Consider the following 17,708-nt stretch of genomic DNA (forward strand, 5'->3'; position numbering starts at 1 on the left):
GTTTAGCAATGATACCTTATACATAGTCCAAGCCATTCTCAATAAGCAGTAGTGTTACATAAATCAAAAACAGAAGGTCTGTGTCATTGGAAGACTGGCAAATTAATTTGCTCTTATATTTGTTTAGAGCAGCCTAATTGTTCCCGCTCATATTTTGTGCCAAAGGAAGCTATTTTAAAGCAAGCAGATTCAAAATGTTTTGTTTCAAGGATAAATGTTTGTGGTGACTATAAGAATGAAATAAATTGTAATGAAGAACTTTTTTTTACAGCCATCAGCTTGCTATGGCCATGGCCATGGAGAATAATATTGAGAAATATCATATCAATTTACAGCCCTTGGAATCAAAAGTGAAAGTGTAAGTGACCTAAAATAATTTGGCAATTACAATAATATTACTTGAATTCAGGGGATCTTGTTAGCATGGCCAATTGACTTCGGTGTTTCAGTGCCTTTGTTGTTATTTAAATATAAGGTAAACGAGAAATGGCAAGGAGAGCAGATGGAGCCCATTCAAATTCTATAAACTAACAGTTTTGGGTGATAATGCAATGTGCAATTTAGGAAGAGCTTTTAGTGTGGCTCATTGATTTCTGAACAAAGAAAAAATACTGAAAGAGTCAGGATGGACCCACCTACAACATGGGAATATGACATACCCTTATCTTACATGTTAATTACAGGGACGCTGTTCATATAATATCAAAATATTTTTGTGATCTAGCTAACACACAAAAGAAAAACTGTGAAAGCAAGAGAATCTTTTCATTTTTTGACTTTGTGGAGCTAGTTCACAAATTACATTTAATGTAAGATTTTTGGAACAGAATGAAAATGAAACCCAATATCAAAGGAGCAGAATGTAGGATATCCTTCTCTTTACCAGCTGTATTTTCCAAATGACCACAATTACACTAATCCAATTGTGAGACGACTAAAATGTGAGTGACCATCTGAAGGGATTCCTGATCCAAGAAGGGGCACAACCTGGGGTGGGATTCTACCGGTTTGCACCAGTTCTATTAAACTGGTTGTTAACGTTACTGGTAGTTCTTAGAACCAGTAAAACCGACACCTGGCTGGCCCCGCTGCTCTCTGATGCTCCTACAGGCCAAAAACCATTTTTTTTACTGCGCATGTGTGACATTTTTCCAGCATGCTTGTCAATCCTTGCCTCATTCTTTCGCCTGCCCACCTCTCCCTTCACTGGCTCTGCCCCGCCACTCTCCGCCATTCCTATGGTCCAAAAACCAGTTTTTTACTGCGAATGCGCAGCAATCCTTGCCTCATTCTCCCGCACCCCTCCCACCCCACCCCTACTTATAGCGCATGTGCACTACCTACAAAAATCAACATAACAAGAAGTTGCCTGCCTCATTTTTGTTAAGCTGCTTTTTTTATTTATGTGTTTATTTATTTCTTTAGTATTTGTTTTTGTTTTTATTAAAACAAAACCCATAGCTCCTCGTAGCTGCCCGGGTTTCACCCAGCCCTCCTCATAGTTCCCCATAGCTACCTATAGCTACCCCCTTGCCATGCCCTCTCCATAGCTTCTTGTAGCTGCCCAAGCCTCGCCCAGTTCTCCCTGTAGCTCCTTGTAGCTGCCTGGGTTTGCCCAGCCTTCCCCAGGGTTCCCCAGGCCTTGGAAACTGGCAAAAAACACTTGCTAAGCAACTGGCCACTAAGTGAGGACCTGGTCATTAAGCTAGGACCATTTAAACTTGGGTTGCCAGCCACATGGCCACCTGCCCAGGCCTTGCCTAGACCTCCCCAGGCCTTGGGAACTGGCAAAAAGCACTTGCTAAGCAACTGGCCACTAAGCGAGGACCTGGTCATTAAGCAAGAACCACTTAAATTTGGGTTGCCTGTCACATGGCCACATGGCCATGCCCACCCCAGTCACACTACCACATAGCCACGCCCACCCCAGTCACATGACCACCTAGCCACACCCACAAATTAGGCCATGACCACAGAACTGGTTGTTAAGAAATCCCACCCCTGGACACAACTGGCACATTAAGTGTACCTGTGCCAATGTCCTCTTGGGCACCTGGTCTTTGAACAAGAGCTGAGAATCTCAAAGGATTCCCAGATTGCACACAACTCTGAAATGGTGAAGTGCAACCCCGCTGTCAGTCATGAAATACATCTAGATCTAAAGGGTGCACAAGTAAACATAGCCTGAGTTGGTTGTTCCTCATCTAGACTCACATAGCCTCAAGAAAGCGGGTCAAAAACTTTAATTATTTTGCTTGGCCAACCAGAGGTCAAAATATACAACTTGGTATCATCACTGTATACTTTTTAAACAATATCTCCCATCCTAGACCATTTGGACAGTTATTCTCTCAGTTGTCTTCTCTTGTATCTTTAGGACTTTTAACAAAAGAGTTGAGAGGGGAGGAGAGGGGAGGAGAGGGAAAGAGAGAGAGAGAGAGATTGTTCAGACCTGAAACCACAGCAATGCAAACACTGTTTCAGAGATATGTGAGGCATTTCTTTTCCTGACTAAAGAAAGCTGTGGGCTCTGGAAATCACAGCCTGTCTACTAAAAGATGCTTTGCAATCCTTTTAGGATTGCTCTGTCTATTTTTTTTTACCCCTTATTTGTATTGAAGAAGAAGCAGAGAAATGAAAACAATGAAATGGCATAAAGAAATGCATTAGAATATCATGAGGCTATTCTATAGAAGTTCTCTTCAGACAAACAACTATTCAGTTGTAAAGAGCAATGTTTTGAATTAACTACTATTCTTCTCAAAAGCTATTCGAAATCCAAAGCTTCTTTGATATTACACTGCCATCTGGTGTTTGTAGATTTCCCACTCAGCATCTTAACAATTCAGAATATAATGTTGTTTTTTAATGGAAGCTTCTTTCACATTGTGAACAAGAACAGCAAAAAGGGTAACAACAATACAAGAGAAAATAGAAAACAATATATGTTTTTGTTTATATTTTATATAACTATATATAAAGAGATTCTGTCCAAAATCAAAACTGTCTGCAGAGTTTGGGGGGGAAAAGATTTTTGTCTGGCCAAGACCCTAGAAAGATATTGGAAGCAATAGTGGTAGTGCGCCAACTGAAATATCAGGCAAATGTTTTTTTGTTGAAAAATTTCTGAATCCATTATTTTGTGGAAGTTAACAGTATCAATGGCTCCATGATAGATACATGGAGACTGAATGAAAAGTAAAGCCCTCAGGATTAGAGATTGAAAAGACATAGCAGTATGGACAAAGTAAGAATGTTGACATCTTTAGCATGTGTTTTTTCACCTCAGTTGATGGGAAGTCATTCTGTTGCCATTTGTAAAATGAAAGCCTCAAGTAAGTACACTTCAAGCAATCTGTTGTGATTGAATTTTTGTCAGCCAAAGTAGGGAAACTGACCACCAAATATAGGTTGTTTATGGTGATGACTTTGTTGATATGAGACCTGACAACAAGGCCTCAAACAGGACCAAAAAGAATGGTGAACTACAAAGAAATATGACAGCAACCAATAAGCTTCACATAAGAAAGCTTTATGAACTGACAATCCACAAATTACCCAAAATGCATTTCATAGGTACACGGGGTCACATTATTGATATTGTTCAATACTGTAGGATTATGCAGGTTGGATGCCTCTTACTCTACTGATAGATAAAACTTTCAAGAATTGAAATTTGCCAATAATTTTTGTCATGCCAAAACAATGAAAGTGAAAAATTTCTTCACAGAATTGTGATAACCAATAAAATCTTGGTTCATCTTTATGACCCAGAAAGAAAGCATCAGTCCATGGAATATTAACACAATCCCTTGCATTCATCATAATTATTATCATCAATATTGTCACATCACCACCACCACCATCATCATCCTGGCTTCAGCAGAAAGATTCATAGTTAGTTTTTGGGAGTGCATATGGTGTTCTTCACATGAATTTCCTTGAATATGACATCACTATGAACTGAGTGCTACAAAACTTTAATTCAGAAGCACAAGAAGGTCGTTTTGGGGGCAGTTTGTTGGGGGGAATATGTTGACACTGTAAACCACTTAGAAGGACCGTAAAGCATTGTGAAGCGGTATATAAGTCCAAGTCAGAGGTGGTATTCAGCAGGTTCTGACAAGTTCTGGAGAACTAGTAGTGGAAACTTTTATTAGTTCAGAGAACCAGCATATTACCACCTTTGACTGGCCCCATCCCCATCTATTTTCTGCCTACTGAGTCCCAGCTGATCCCCTGGCTCTTCTTTTGTTGCCCTGTACAGGAGAATGGAGCTGGAAAGGGAATGGGATTTTGCAGTAACCTTCCCCCAGGAGTGGGGAGGGATTGGGGATTTTACAGTATCCTTTCCTTGCCACAGCCACCAAGCCACGCCCACAGAACTAGAAGTAAAAAAATAAATGAATCTCACCACTGATCCAAGTGCTATTACTATTGCTATTTTTCCTCCAAAGGATAATGTTGTCCAGAAAAAAAAGTGAACTGTGATCTCACCATCTTACCCATCCATTTGACTATAAAGAGGTGGTAAGGGCTGTCAAAACCTGGCAAGAGACACAAAGCATCGAGTTTTTTCACAACAACTTTAGGAAGCTTGTCCATCTTGGACAGAAGTACATAGCAAATAGTAATGCTTATGTGTAGAGATAAATACAGGCAACCAAAGAGCTAATTTCAAGGATTATTTTCTGGTTTCTTTTATTAAAAAATCTTTATAAAGTAAAGTTAGAGAGATGGAAACCTTACTTTTCATTCAAATCACACATCTTTTTTGTTCTATCATTGGATTAATGCCTCTGAATACTAGTTGTTGGAGAATGTCTGGGGAATGCTACATTCACATTTTGTTTTTCACAAGCATCTGGTAGCCACTGTGGGAACTGAATGCTGAAGTAGCTTTTACTTTAATCCAGAATATCACTTTTTTCTGTCTGTTTAAGTTAAGATTTTTTCTATAATTCTTTATCAAAAGAAGTGAATGGACATATTCATTAAATATCTTATCTGAAGTTAGCTTTAAATGAATTTAGTAAGACTTTCGGGAATTTCTATGTAGGACTGCATATTTAATTTATATGATTAATTCTCCCACTGTGATATACTCTTAAGTATATAATTTTAAACCCTGGACTTTGATTTTAAAACATATTCATTTATTTAAAATTGTGGAGAGAATACTTTGCTCCCACTGCAGGTTCCCCTGAACATTTTACAAGCTAGGCTCATGAACTTTTGCCCCAGAGACTTGTTCTGATATATTCTTCTCTCACTGGGGGAAACGCCAACTAGGAGTCATTATTGGATAAAGGTTTTTAGTGAAAATATGCTTTAAATACAGCATTTGAAAGAGAAATTTTTAAGGAAAGATTTCCCATAGTGTGCAAAGTCTTGTTTCAATTTTGCAAGGGTTGCCTTCCAGAATTGGTATCTAGAGAGGTGCATGAATATAAAATGTATGCTCATATTCATCCATCTTTCAAATTTCATATAGCATTCAAAGAGCCTGGCGTGAATATCTCCAACGTCAAGATATACAGAGTCAGAACCATTTGGAAAAGCGCAGTCCTTCACCGCCTTCCTTGTCATCTGGCAAAATGAGCAGCTCTATCAGTATGAACATCTTTTCAGATGACAGTACACCCGTGAGTACATTTTTCCCTTCCACTGTTAAATATTTTTAAATGTCCAGTTTGGGGTCACCTCTCATAGTAGCTTTTATATTATGCTTCAGCTATTTGCTAAATCTGCAGATTTTACACACTTGGCTTTTATATTCATGCTTTACATTAGTGACTGTGATTGGGCAAAAGCAGAAATCTTGCATATATAAATGCAATATTTGTGCTATTGAGTCTTCTAATGTTTCATATTCTGGGGGAGTATTTATATTGTAGCTATCAACCAGAAGTGGGCTTCACGTAATTTAACAACTGGTTCACCTAGTGCATAACCGAAAATGTGAGCATGTGCGCTCACCTTTCTCACTTGCATGCAGCTTCAAACACATGGTGATTTCATACATACAGCTTCCAACACACCTTCTCAGGCAGCTGTGGTGTGTAGAGTGGGCGTGGCGCGGAAATCAGCTGGGCTGCGTGGGTGAGGTGAGTGAGCCAGTGAGTGAGTTATATAGGATGGGATAGCACCAAGATGGGTGGGTGGGTCCAGCTGGTGATCAGAACTACTAGTATGGGCGAACCGGTCCAAACTAGCAACCTCTAATATCAAAATTTTGACAAACTAGATCAAATGTTTAAGAAAGTCAATTTACAGCACATGCAACTTATTTTCTTCAGTGATCAACTGCTCTATCCATATTTTATTTTTACTATATATCAAAGAAGTAAAACATCTGTCATGGAAATTAAAGAACAAATATGAAACCTTAATTAGAAATTGGAACAGAACAGCATGGTATGTCCTTTACTATGCTTTTCATGTTTAATACTATCTGCCCAGATTATAAAATAGCAATCACCCTGACATAACCATTGTTTTCTTAAAATAGATTGCATTTTTTTCACAAATGCAATTACAGTATCCCTAAGCAACTGCAATGTCAAAGAATGGCTTGCATCAATAGAACGGAAATCAGCTAGATTGATTGGGCTTTGTGAATAGAAGTAGCATTTCACTGAAGCTGTTGGGTCAGCCTATCAAAGTGAAGCCTACAATGTATACATTCTGTAGGTCACAGACACATATAATGGGGAAAACTGTTTTCTTTACATTCATGGCCTGATCTGATCCTGGAGTTATACTTCAAACTGTCCTAATGATTTTATATTTGACAAACTTGCTGATATTTCACTTTTCAGTGATGCAGAGATATTTTGGAAGGAAATCATACTTAGAGTAGAAACTATCTGAATTTCATGTATAAATTAGTATTAATATTATGTCAGTTGAAACTATAGTTTTAAAGGATCCATATATGTTTTCCCCCCAAAAATGAATGTAATTGCTATGTAGGGTTATAAAATGCAAATGTAAAAATTAAGCTGATGGGATAATTAAATCAATTATTGGGTTAAGAAATAGCAAGTAAGGAAAACCACTGAATTTTCAAGCAGATCCTGTAACTACATGTGATGCTTGTTTCTGAAAAATACCCAGCGATATACATTTCATATGGGAAAAGTATAAAAACATTTTGTGAATGGCTTTAGCTGCAGTTGAAACTAGCTGAATTAACTTATATCTTTTTACGATCTACTACTTGTGAACATTAACAGTAATTTGATCCTTTCTCCAAAGCATACTCTTCTTTTAAGGATTGTTCAGGGTGTTTAAAAAAAAGCAAAACTTTTAACCTGTTCAGAAAGAGGAAAGGAAGCAATACTTTTGACTTTATTTCACTTTGTGACTTTATTTCACTGATAGATTTCATGTCCCAAAGGAACTTTTTCAAGAGGCAACTGGACTTTCTTGCTTTTCTTTGAAAACATTTCATTTCTCATCCAAGAAGCTTCTTCAGCTCTGTGAGGATCGTGAGGAATAGAAGGATTAATGTTTCTTGCAGATAGCTGGTCATTTGCATTCTTCTAGAGAAGGGTTGTCATTGATGTCCTCTAGACCAAATAAGATGGTGTTTGGATGTTTCCATTCGTGCTCAACAGCTTCTCTGATGAGGAGTGGCATATCATTATTTGTCTGACTTATGTTTTTTTGTGGATTGGGTTGTGGTTGTTGGGTAGAGATGTGGTTTGTAGCTATTGGATGTTCAGGTTTTTGCGTTGTGTCTTTTTTTTCAAGGTTGGATAATATTTCTTTTAAAGAGTCCAGGGATCCTGTTATGGTGTCAAGGGATGTTATTTGTGTTTCTATGGTATCAACTCTTTCAAACAGATCCAGTTTGGGTCTGCATGATTTGCAGAGATATGGAAACTCATTGGATGATTCTAGGTATTGAATCATTTGCTCGGGTAATCCCAAGCAGTCATGATAAGTGTATTTGTTACATAGAGAACATTTGATGGAATTTTCATTATCCTTTAGAGTTTTATAGCATTTAAGGCATGTGCAGGAGTCTTGTGGTTCATTGGTGGGGATTACTTTCTCTTTCAGTTGTGGTTTGGCATTGGATTTTTTTTCTTGGCATGGTAGGTTTGTTAAGATGGTACATTGATTAAATTCCTTAATGAAACAATTTTGGGTAATCAATATAGCCAATATCACACCAATCAATCAATTGCAATAATCTCTCTAGTCAAATAATTTTGCTAAGCAACAATCAGCCTAATTAATTAATTATACTAATTGCTAATCAATTAATTACACTAATCATTAATCACACTGTTCAATTAAATTAACTAAATCACTAATTTTACTAATCACTTAAACTACATGAATCTTGATCTTTTAAACTAATCAGTAATCACACCATTTACACTAAATACTTTAATCACACAAATCAATTAAAACAATAAATCAATTAAACCATTAATAAATTATTTTAGAGAAATTGATTATCTAATCATTGATATAGGTGATGAGGTAGAAAAGTTGTAAGTTTTGAGGTAATGAATTAATCAGTGTTTGATTAAAGTAATGAGGTAGTATTGAGAGTCTGCAAGGAAAGGGTTAATTGTTTTACTAGCAGCTGTTATTTACTAGGTGGGAAGGATTTATTGCTCCAATGGCTGCTGCTATTGCACTGTAAACAATAGGCTGTAACAGGATGTTCAAAAGCACTCTGGATTATTGAAAGAGCAAAACTTGCTGAATTAAAACACTTTAACTACAATCAATATGTCTCTGAATAAGATTGTTTTCCAATAGTTTCCCAAAGTTCTTCAAGCTGAGTAGTAGTAAAAATACAGTCCAGAAATTTGGGTTAACCAATCCAATATGTCCTTTACTGTTAAAGTTACTTCTAGCTGCAATATCTTTTCTTTCTTTACTAAATCTGACAGTCACTCCCGATCATTAATTGCAGCTAATTTCCTCCTTTGAGTTCCATTTTCCAAGGAAAATTCCACTGTAGAAATTGGAGTGATTCTTACCAAGACTAAGCATGCTGTTACAAGTTCTTTCCTTTCTTTTTCATTTCCATCTCAGCTGCCTTCCTGGCTTTGATTCAGCCATGCTGGCAGTTCTCTTTTTAGTTCAGATGGAGGGGTTTTCTTTGGGTTAGTTGAGGAGACTCTCCTCTCCTTGCGACTACTGAAGCATCCCCTCTTAATCTCATTTCTACCTCTGCTATCTGGTATTCATCCAGTTTCAGATCAAAGGAAGTTTATAGAATTAATGTATTCTGCTATTTCTGAAATTATTTTCTGGAAATCCATAGTTTCCCCCCTCTCCCAGGTTCCTTATATTCAGAGCTCTCAACTGATAGAGAGAATGCAATTGTGCTATCCAAAAGCTCTAAGACATATTCAACAAATATCTGGGAAGTCGATCTAAGCTGAAATGGGAATGGCAATATATTCACAAAACTGGATGAAATGTAAGCATTGAATTAGAAATAGTGAGTACGTAATATATTTAATAAGGGTCTCGTATTTATCTTCCCAAAGGACAGAATATGTTAGTGGTGTCCTTACTGCTACAAGAATAATCTTAACCGTTTATCTATGCTCGTCTCCCTAGACACGTTATTGCATGTGTTGATTCTATCCATAATTATTCAAAGTCTGCTTTGCTTTACTCTTGTTTACTCTTCTAATAGAGTAATGGCTTGTTAATTTCAGTTATTGCTTTTTATCTCATTATTTCTTTAGGTTCAGTATATTGCAAAAAATTAACATTATTAAAAATGAAATCAATGTTGCTTTAAAAATGGAATTAATTGGAATGGTGTGTGTGTATGTATATGTATATTTGTGTGTATATACACACAGACACAGACACAGACACACACAGACACACAGACACAGACACACACAGACACAGACATACACAGAAACAGACACAGACAGAAACACATATATATATAAGTATATTTATATGTATAAAATTCCACAAGAGGTCTCTCTTCTTCCATCATAGAAACAGATTATTTGGCTGACTATAAAATAAAATAATAAATTTCCATTTGGTAAATCTTGAATAGGTTGGAAGCAAAGCAAGGTTAGATCTGGAAAAACAGGAATCCCAGGGCAATAAGCTATCCTTGAGTCCAATTTGTTTTTCCAAAGTTCACTTCTACATTTCCCAGAAAAGAGACCTGCTGGACTTAAGGAAAAGTTTTCAGTTTGCCATACTGATGGAAGAGAAAGCTGTATCAGCCAGTGACTTTAGTACCATAAAATATAATTTTGCACATCATTATCTTACATTTTGCATTGGATTCCTGCGTATTATTTTTATGAAGCACAAGTAACTGATATTAATGAGCTAGAGATCAATGGTCAAACAAATCACTATTAAGACTTCCAAGTTTTTTTCTTGTTCATCCCATACTTTCATACAATCGATATCTATGTCAGATATTAATACAGAATTTGAAACATATTTGAATGTCCTATGAATGCCATTTATTTATTGCATGATGGTGATTGCTTGGTGATTTTGTTTTTTTCTAAATAGGGATGGAGTGTCTGTTTGCAGTTTTAGAAAAACATTTGCAAAATATAAATTACTGTATTTATAACTAATCATTTTCTAGACCAGCGTTACTCAAAAAAAAAAAAATGCAAACACTTGGAAAATTTCATAAGATCAGAGAATATTCTGCACATTTTCCCCTTCTCAAACATTATGATAATTTGGAAGTACTTGCTGTTCCAGATTTCATACAGTCTAACAATTTTTTTGAAGGAAAGCTAGAGTTTTGCCAAACATCTTTCCAAATTTTTTCTGGTTTTGTAGTATTTGAAATTCTACTTTCCTGCTGCTTTCTCATTTTAAGTCTCTATTTCTTCTTGTTGAATGTAGTGGAGAAAACCCAAGCAGCAGATTCACACTAATAAAAACTATTGCAATGCTGGCCACTCTAGAGCAAAATTTTAAATATAATCATACATTTGACATCTTCCTTTGAAGCCAAGGACCTATATACCATATTACAATCTGCATTTCAAAAGCAGCTCTTTGGTCAGCATGGAATCCAAATTCAAAATCCTGCCTACTCTGTGCAATTGCTTCCATATTTGTTTGTATCCTGATCATAGTATAGTGGTTTGAATTTACCAAAAAAGAAGACCTCTGCAGTATGTAATTGTGATGGACTATAGTGAAGCTATAGTTAGGAAAGAGAAGCACATTCCAATGAAGTGGATGAGACAAAAGGCAACACAGTACAGAGCTGGACAGGAAACAGAGGAAGAGAGTTAGGGTAGCCACTCCTTAGAATTTCCCAAGGTATATCTGTTAGGCTGCAAAGACTAAGGGTTCAATGTGGCAAGATTCTGTCTATTGGATTTAAGCAAATAAGGAACTGAACTTTGGCTGGCTTATTTTATGTCACTAGTGGGCTTGTACTGACAATAATAGTATATAAGCAAATACATCTCCCCACCTCAATGTGCATTAGTGCATTACAAAAGTATCTGTGTTTGTTATCATCATTATTAATTTTAAAAAATGGATTTTGTGCTTAAACCAATACAGCTCAGTGAGATTTGATCCCTGCTATGTGTGACCTGCTTCTTAACACTCTGTTGTAATGCACTTCCTGTGCCTCTGTGCTTTATTATTAATGTAAGTATGCATATTTACAGTTGAATATTACTGTGGAAAACATCACAAAAAATGGAAAAAAAGAATGCTTACAGTAGTGGTTTGTTTCAAACCTTCAAGCTCACCAGATAGTTTGTTCCCCTCTGGCCCTAGTCACCTAATGCCAAATTTAAAAAAGAAAAGAAATCACATCTCCAAGATAATCAGGGAACACCTTTTTCCTTTTACTCCCTTGAAACTGGTGATTTGAGCCATTATATAGAGTGTTGACTTTTGTGTTAGTCAGCCATATCACCGTTTTCATTTGGGTGATTTTATATGGGATTTTTAAAGGCTATTAGGAATTCATGAGCTGGGGAGAGCTACTAAAATTGAATTTCCCCCTAGCCAATATGATGTGGTCGACATGTAATCATTCATTTGCTCACTGATGCATTATCTAGAGTGATTGGGATGTTCCTTCTGGTGTATTCTTTGCACAAAAAAAATAAAAAAAAAGAAAAGCAAGCAGGCAAGGAAGCAGTGATTTACTGTCTGTTTGAAGGTAAGCAGCTTTGTAGAGAAAAGTTGATCTAACCCTATTCCTGTTGAGAGGCTACAAAACAATACTCTGCTGCTACTGCTGTTGTTTTTCTCCCACAAACCTCTCATGCCTGATAAATCATTGATATCGTGCACAGCAGGGAGTTAAAAACATGTTTTTCAGCTACTACTTACATTCAGAGGAAATTAACATCATCTTTGCTGTATAAGGCAACAACTACTAGCTTTAAACCTGGAGATTCATGTCATTGTTGAGAATCTAGGAAAATTCTCCTCATTTTTCTTCTCACCAAAATCTGTTAAGGCAAAAGGAAAAGACAAAAAGTTTCCCTTGTTAACTGGGATCACAAATCCTGTGGTAAATGGGAACTCTTGTCAATGTTTTATTATATGTTAATAGGTTTATTCCATAAATTCCTCCAAGTCCTGCTGTGTTGCCTCTTTGTGGTGGGGGGAATGTTCCTAGGAGGGATAAGTGAAGAATGTCAGGTGTGTGTACCAACAGTATATATACCCCGCAGGTTTACCCTTGCATGAAGGTCATTCCAGCTGCCCAGCTAAAGTAAGCAGAAACCTATCTTGGCTAGTAGCAATACAGAAATATGCGAGAAGCAGATGATCACTTTACTGACAATAACAAAGGCACAAACTCAAACTGTGCAGTAGAATGCAATGGTAAATCACTCCTGTATTTTTGCTGAGAATGCCAGATGATGGCCTTCAAGTAAGATGGCACTCAACATGCCAGTGAGGGAGAGCTGAAGATTTTTCAGAGTAGTAATTGTTTTTATGACATGGCCACTTTAAAGTCTTTGGGATGTAGAGTTGCTGATGTTGTCACACAGGAAAAGAAAATCTGGAGCTGCAAAGATAGAATTACTATAGGAAAGCTCAATACATACAAGTAAAACAAAACAAATTGATATATTCAGTATCGGTGACTTGAGAACTGGACATTTTCAGCCAGATGATCAAACAGTTTATTATTTAGGATACAAAAAACAAAAGATGAACCATGCTGGTTTTATAGTTAGGAAGAACCATGTTGGTTTTATAGTTAGCAAGAACAGCATTTGGCAACACTGCAATCTATAACCAAATAATATCATAATACAGACTAGAATACACAGTAAGAGAGTTGGAAGGAAGTTTGGAGGTATTCTAGTCCAACCCCCTGCTTAAGCAAGAGACCCTATACCATTCTGGACAAATGGTTGTCCAATGAAAAATTTCCAATAATGGAACACCCAGAACTTTTGGACATAAGCCGTTCCACTGGTTAATTTTTCTCTAATTGTCAGGACATTTCTTGCTAGCTATAGGTTGGATATCTCCCTAATAAGTTTCCATCTGTTACTTCTTGCCCTGCCCTCCAGGTGCTTTGGAGAGAAGAATGGGTTGGTCCCCTCTACTCTGTGACAGCATCTCAAATATTGAATACTGCTATCATGTCACCTTAGTCCTTCTCTTCATTAGACTAGACACATACTCTGTTCCTGTAACCATTCCTCAAATGCTTTAGCAATTAGGCTTCATGGACATCTCATTAATATGACAGTTATTCAAGTTTATACTTCAACCACTGTTGCAGTAGGAGATGAGGTTTTTATAATCAAGTTCAATTTGAAATCAGCAGAACTTGCTTGTGTTTGGAGATTGGATTCTCAATGTTGGAACAATAAAAGAGAAACTATAGTTGAATTCTATGGCTTAGGAAACCATAATGAACCTGCAATACTGTACTATAGAAATGTTAAGTTACTGCGAGTGTGCAATTGTTTTGTTTTGCTGACTGATAAGTAACAGATGGTAGAAAAATTATTCTTTTGGAATCCTAGCACTTTGTCCTCATTCTTTATTGATTTTTGGTAGGAGGAATAAAGTGGAGATATTGCTTAAAGCAGTGTAATCATGGTCATTGTAGGGCATGTGTATATGTGGCAAAAATGTAAGTTTACAAATTAAGTATGAAACACTAGTATAATAGGTATTTCAGATAGTACAGATTCCATTTTATACTGAGAAATATACTCTTGAGCAGGGTGAGAACTGAGTGAAGAAAACTATAAAAGGAAATATTATAAATGTTATGTAGTAGGTATAAATGTTAATAATATCAGAATCATTGACCTGAAGGCACTCTGTTGCATGTAGCCTCCAAAAGCCATGAGTGTGACCTCCAGATTTCCTATAGAATTTATCATTCTTAGTTGTCATTTTTAATATGACATACCAACAAAATTATTGAATTACATTGAAGATTGGTCTCTGTCAACTTGAATTCAAGAAAACTACATGGATATGCCTATGTAACTTTCTTGGCAACTATATAAAATTGATTTCCACTTCTGAGATTATTTTTTAGTTCAGTTAATGCAATAGTAAGTAATTTGAAATGTAAATGAAACCAGATTTGGGTTTTGTCCTTATCCCAGATGGCTCCACTTTATTTTTTGTGATATAAAACCATCCCAATATTTCACTTAAAAGCCAAATTGAGCCAACTATGGTACACATCTTAATGTGGAGATAATTACTGTTTGTTTTATAAGACCTATTCAGGTATTGAAAAAATTGAGTATGGGTCAAAAATTGAGATTAATCATGTCAGCATTCTCAAAATGACACACAAAAAGAGGAATATTCCCTGTTTTTATCTTGAGTACTGAATGCTATAGGAAAATGTTTTGGATTAAAAATTTGTAAAATTAAGGGAAAGGGAATATTCTTACTAGTTTTGTAGGATAATCAGAAAGTAGACAGATTTAATTTAAACTTTATGATGTGAAATAGGCATGCCTATTCGTATGGAATAATCATTCTTTGTGTTTTCCATGGCTTCAGATGTCACATAGTTATATGTCAAACTACAAAGCATAGCTTTTCTCTGTTAGAACTGAACAGTAGATTAGATTACCAGTCAATTATGGCACTGGAGCACTTCAGACCAGACTGAAATGTGACAGACTGATAAAACCTGTAGACAATCTTGTGTATTGCTGTTGCTGTTGGCCACAGATAAAACATTATCTATAGAAAAAAATATGTTGATGGACAAGTTCTCCTGAAATCCATAAAGGTATACGATTGAATGTATTATGCAAATAAATTATGTGCTTTTGGTGTGTCTTATAAAGCAATAAATTTAGAATACAACAAAACTTTCAAATGGGAATTTTTAGGTCATTTCAGTACCATGGATAGCTCCAGACAATCCAGCGTTATGTGGGATATAAACATTTTGGTGCTGCAATATTTCATTATTTAAAGACTTTGTTCACAATGTGCATAATTTAGAATGATATGCTCATTTGCACAATTTATAATAATAATGAACAGACTTTTAGTTACTCTTCCTTGAATCTGTTTTGCTATTTTCAGAACAATTTTTTTGTATACAACATAATTGTACATAATTTACAAAATACAAATTTCCATAATAAAATGACTACTGTAATCAGACTGAAAAACTACTGGCCATTTAATTAAAGATATCACATGATTGATCATTCTTTGAAGTGTAGCAGGGTACACTTTTTAAAAAAAAGCCATCTCAGCAATTCTGTATTTTTTGTCCTTCCAAGTTTAGTGTCTTTATATACTAACTAGGTTGGCTATTTTCATTCTGACTGCTTCTTGGATTTTCCTTTTGTATACATTGAATTAAAAATATGACGTTTTTGTGTGATCTGCCACAACACTTCATAGATTTTTTAGTCAATATTTCAGGATCTTCTAATATTCTGCTAACTTGGTGTTGACTGCTTGTCCTGTTTCTCCTTTGCATATTTTATTGATCTAATAATTGGGTGGACATTGAAGATCAGCTCCCAGAATCCCTTCCAATCCCAACCTTATAAAATAAGTTGCATGTTTTTTTAATCATTTTGAGATGGGAAGCATGAAGAAGTATAGCTACATATTAAATTAAGTTAAATTAAATATGCATCTTCTCTCTGTGTGATTCAGCCAGTTTGTTTCACTGGCCTGCCTACTTGTCTCCCCCAAAAAACATTAAGTGCAGTTCTAGCCAGAAAAAAATGATTATCCATGTCTTAAACAATCTTTCACATTGTTTTGATTTGGTGACAAATTCTCCAGTGCAGCACAGAATATGTAGCACTGTAGACAAAAATCTCTGGCTCAAAGATTATTGGAAATGGGGTTTGCTATTTGAAGCTGAATTTTTGACATTATGTTTATGCATTGAATTTCTCTTCCTTTTAGAAACAGGAGGAAATAAAATGTGATATAATACTGAAGAATCAGCTGTCTTGTTAGCAGGTTTTTCATGTTATCAAGAGATAGCAGGACAATTTGGAATTTATTTCACTCTTGTGAAAAGTTGAGGTGGGGAGATGAAGCTTGCAAGAAAATAGCATGTGATTATGTCTCATATGGAGCCTTCCTAATTCTATTCATACATCCCAGACTCTTTGGACTTCATGGTCTGTGTCCAAAAGAAAGGTGAAGAAGCTGAAATCAATTTCACACATAGTTGAATTGACAGATACTAGTTGAACAATCTAGCTGTTGAGGCAGAGTTTTAAGGTAAAAGAAGTCTTGGGCAAGGTAGTTGCTAGTGAGTGCATGTAAATGAGTTTAGACTTTCCCTTTCAACACTAGAACTTCCATTAATGCCTGGGAATTTCCAATTTGTTTCAGGGCTGTGCAATTTTCCATTTGTATGGAAAACTGAATGCAGCATGAACTAACAACCACATATTTTAAATGATTCATCACAGCTGGAATAGGAGATCTTATTCATTGAATTGCCTCCTTTCTGCAGTTTATCTGTGGCTTGCAGATATGTAGTATAATTATGGCTAATATTTCTATATTATTAATTATTCTAACATCCACTTCATATAATACTTGACCACAGGATTTATATACATGATATTTTCATAAGTAGACACATCATTACTAAGCATAATAGCAAATAGGTTTGTAACAAAAATGAGAAGCAGATACATCATATGACACAGAACATAGTGTAATAGAATTGGAAGGACCTTGGAGTCCAACCCCCTGCCTGAGCAGGAAACCCTATACAATTTCAGATAAATGGCTGTCCAGTCTCTTTTGAAATCCTTCAGTGATGGGTCACCCGCAATTTCTGAAAGCAAGCTATTCCATTGGTTGATTGCGCTCACCAGTAGAAAATTTCTCCTTAGTTCTAGGTTGCTCTTCTTCTTGATTAATTTCTGTCCATTGTTTCTTAACTTGCCTTCAGGTGCTTTGGAAAATAGTTTGACTCCCCCTCATCTTTGTAGGAGCCCTCAAATATTGGAACATTGCTATCATGTCTCTCTTAGTTCTTCTTTTCATTAAACTAGACCTACTCAATTCCTGTAAATGTTCTTTGTAGGTTGTTGCCTCCAGCCACCTAGTCATTCTTCTTGTTCTTCTTTGTACTCTTTCCAAAGTCTCAACATTTTTTTTAATATTGTGGTGGCCAGAACTGGATACAATATTCCAAGTGTAGCCTTTCTATGGCTTTGTAAAGGAATACTACTTCATGTTATCTTGATTCT

At 36.0% G+C, this 17,708-nt stretch overlaps 1 protein-coding gene across 3 annotated transcripts in view; it reads left to right on the forward strand.

Annotated features, from left to right (window-relative positions):
* The first annotated feature begins 275 nt into the window (after positions 1–275).
* Positions 276–17,708, forward strand: part of SCHIP1 (schwannomin interacting protein 1) — a 319,470-nt gene continuing 302,037 nt past the window's right edge. For all 3 annotated transcript variants that reach the window (XM_087933347.1, XM_087933346.1, XM_087933348.1), the window contains exons 1-2: positions 276–358; positions 5,495–5,645. In XM_087933347.1, the coding sequence (XP_087789473.1) occupies positions 285–358; positions 5,495–5,645 (225 nt within the window). In that variant the 5' untranslated portion in view covers positions 276–284. The remainder of the gene's footprint in view (positions 359–5,494; positions 5,646–17,708) is intronic.

Source organism: Pseudonaja textilis, chromosome 4 (assembly GCF_049901715.1).
Source record: "Pseudonaja textilis isolate UNSWEBS1 chromosome 4, rPseTex1.2, whole genome shotgun sequence".
NCBI lineage: Eukaryota > Metazoa > Chordata > Lepidosauria > Squamata > Elapidae > Pseudonaja > Pseudonaja textilis.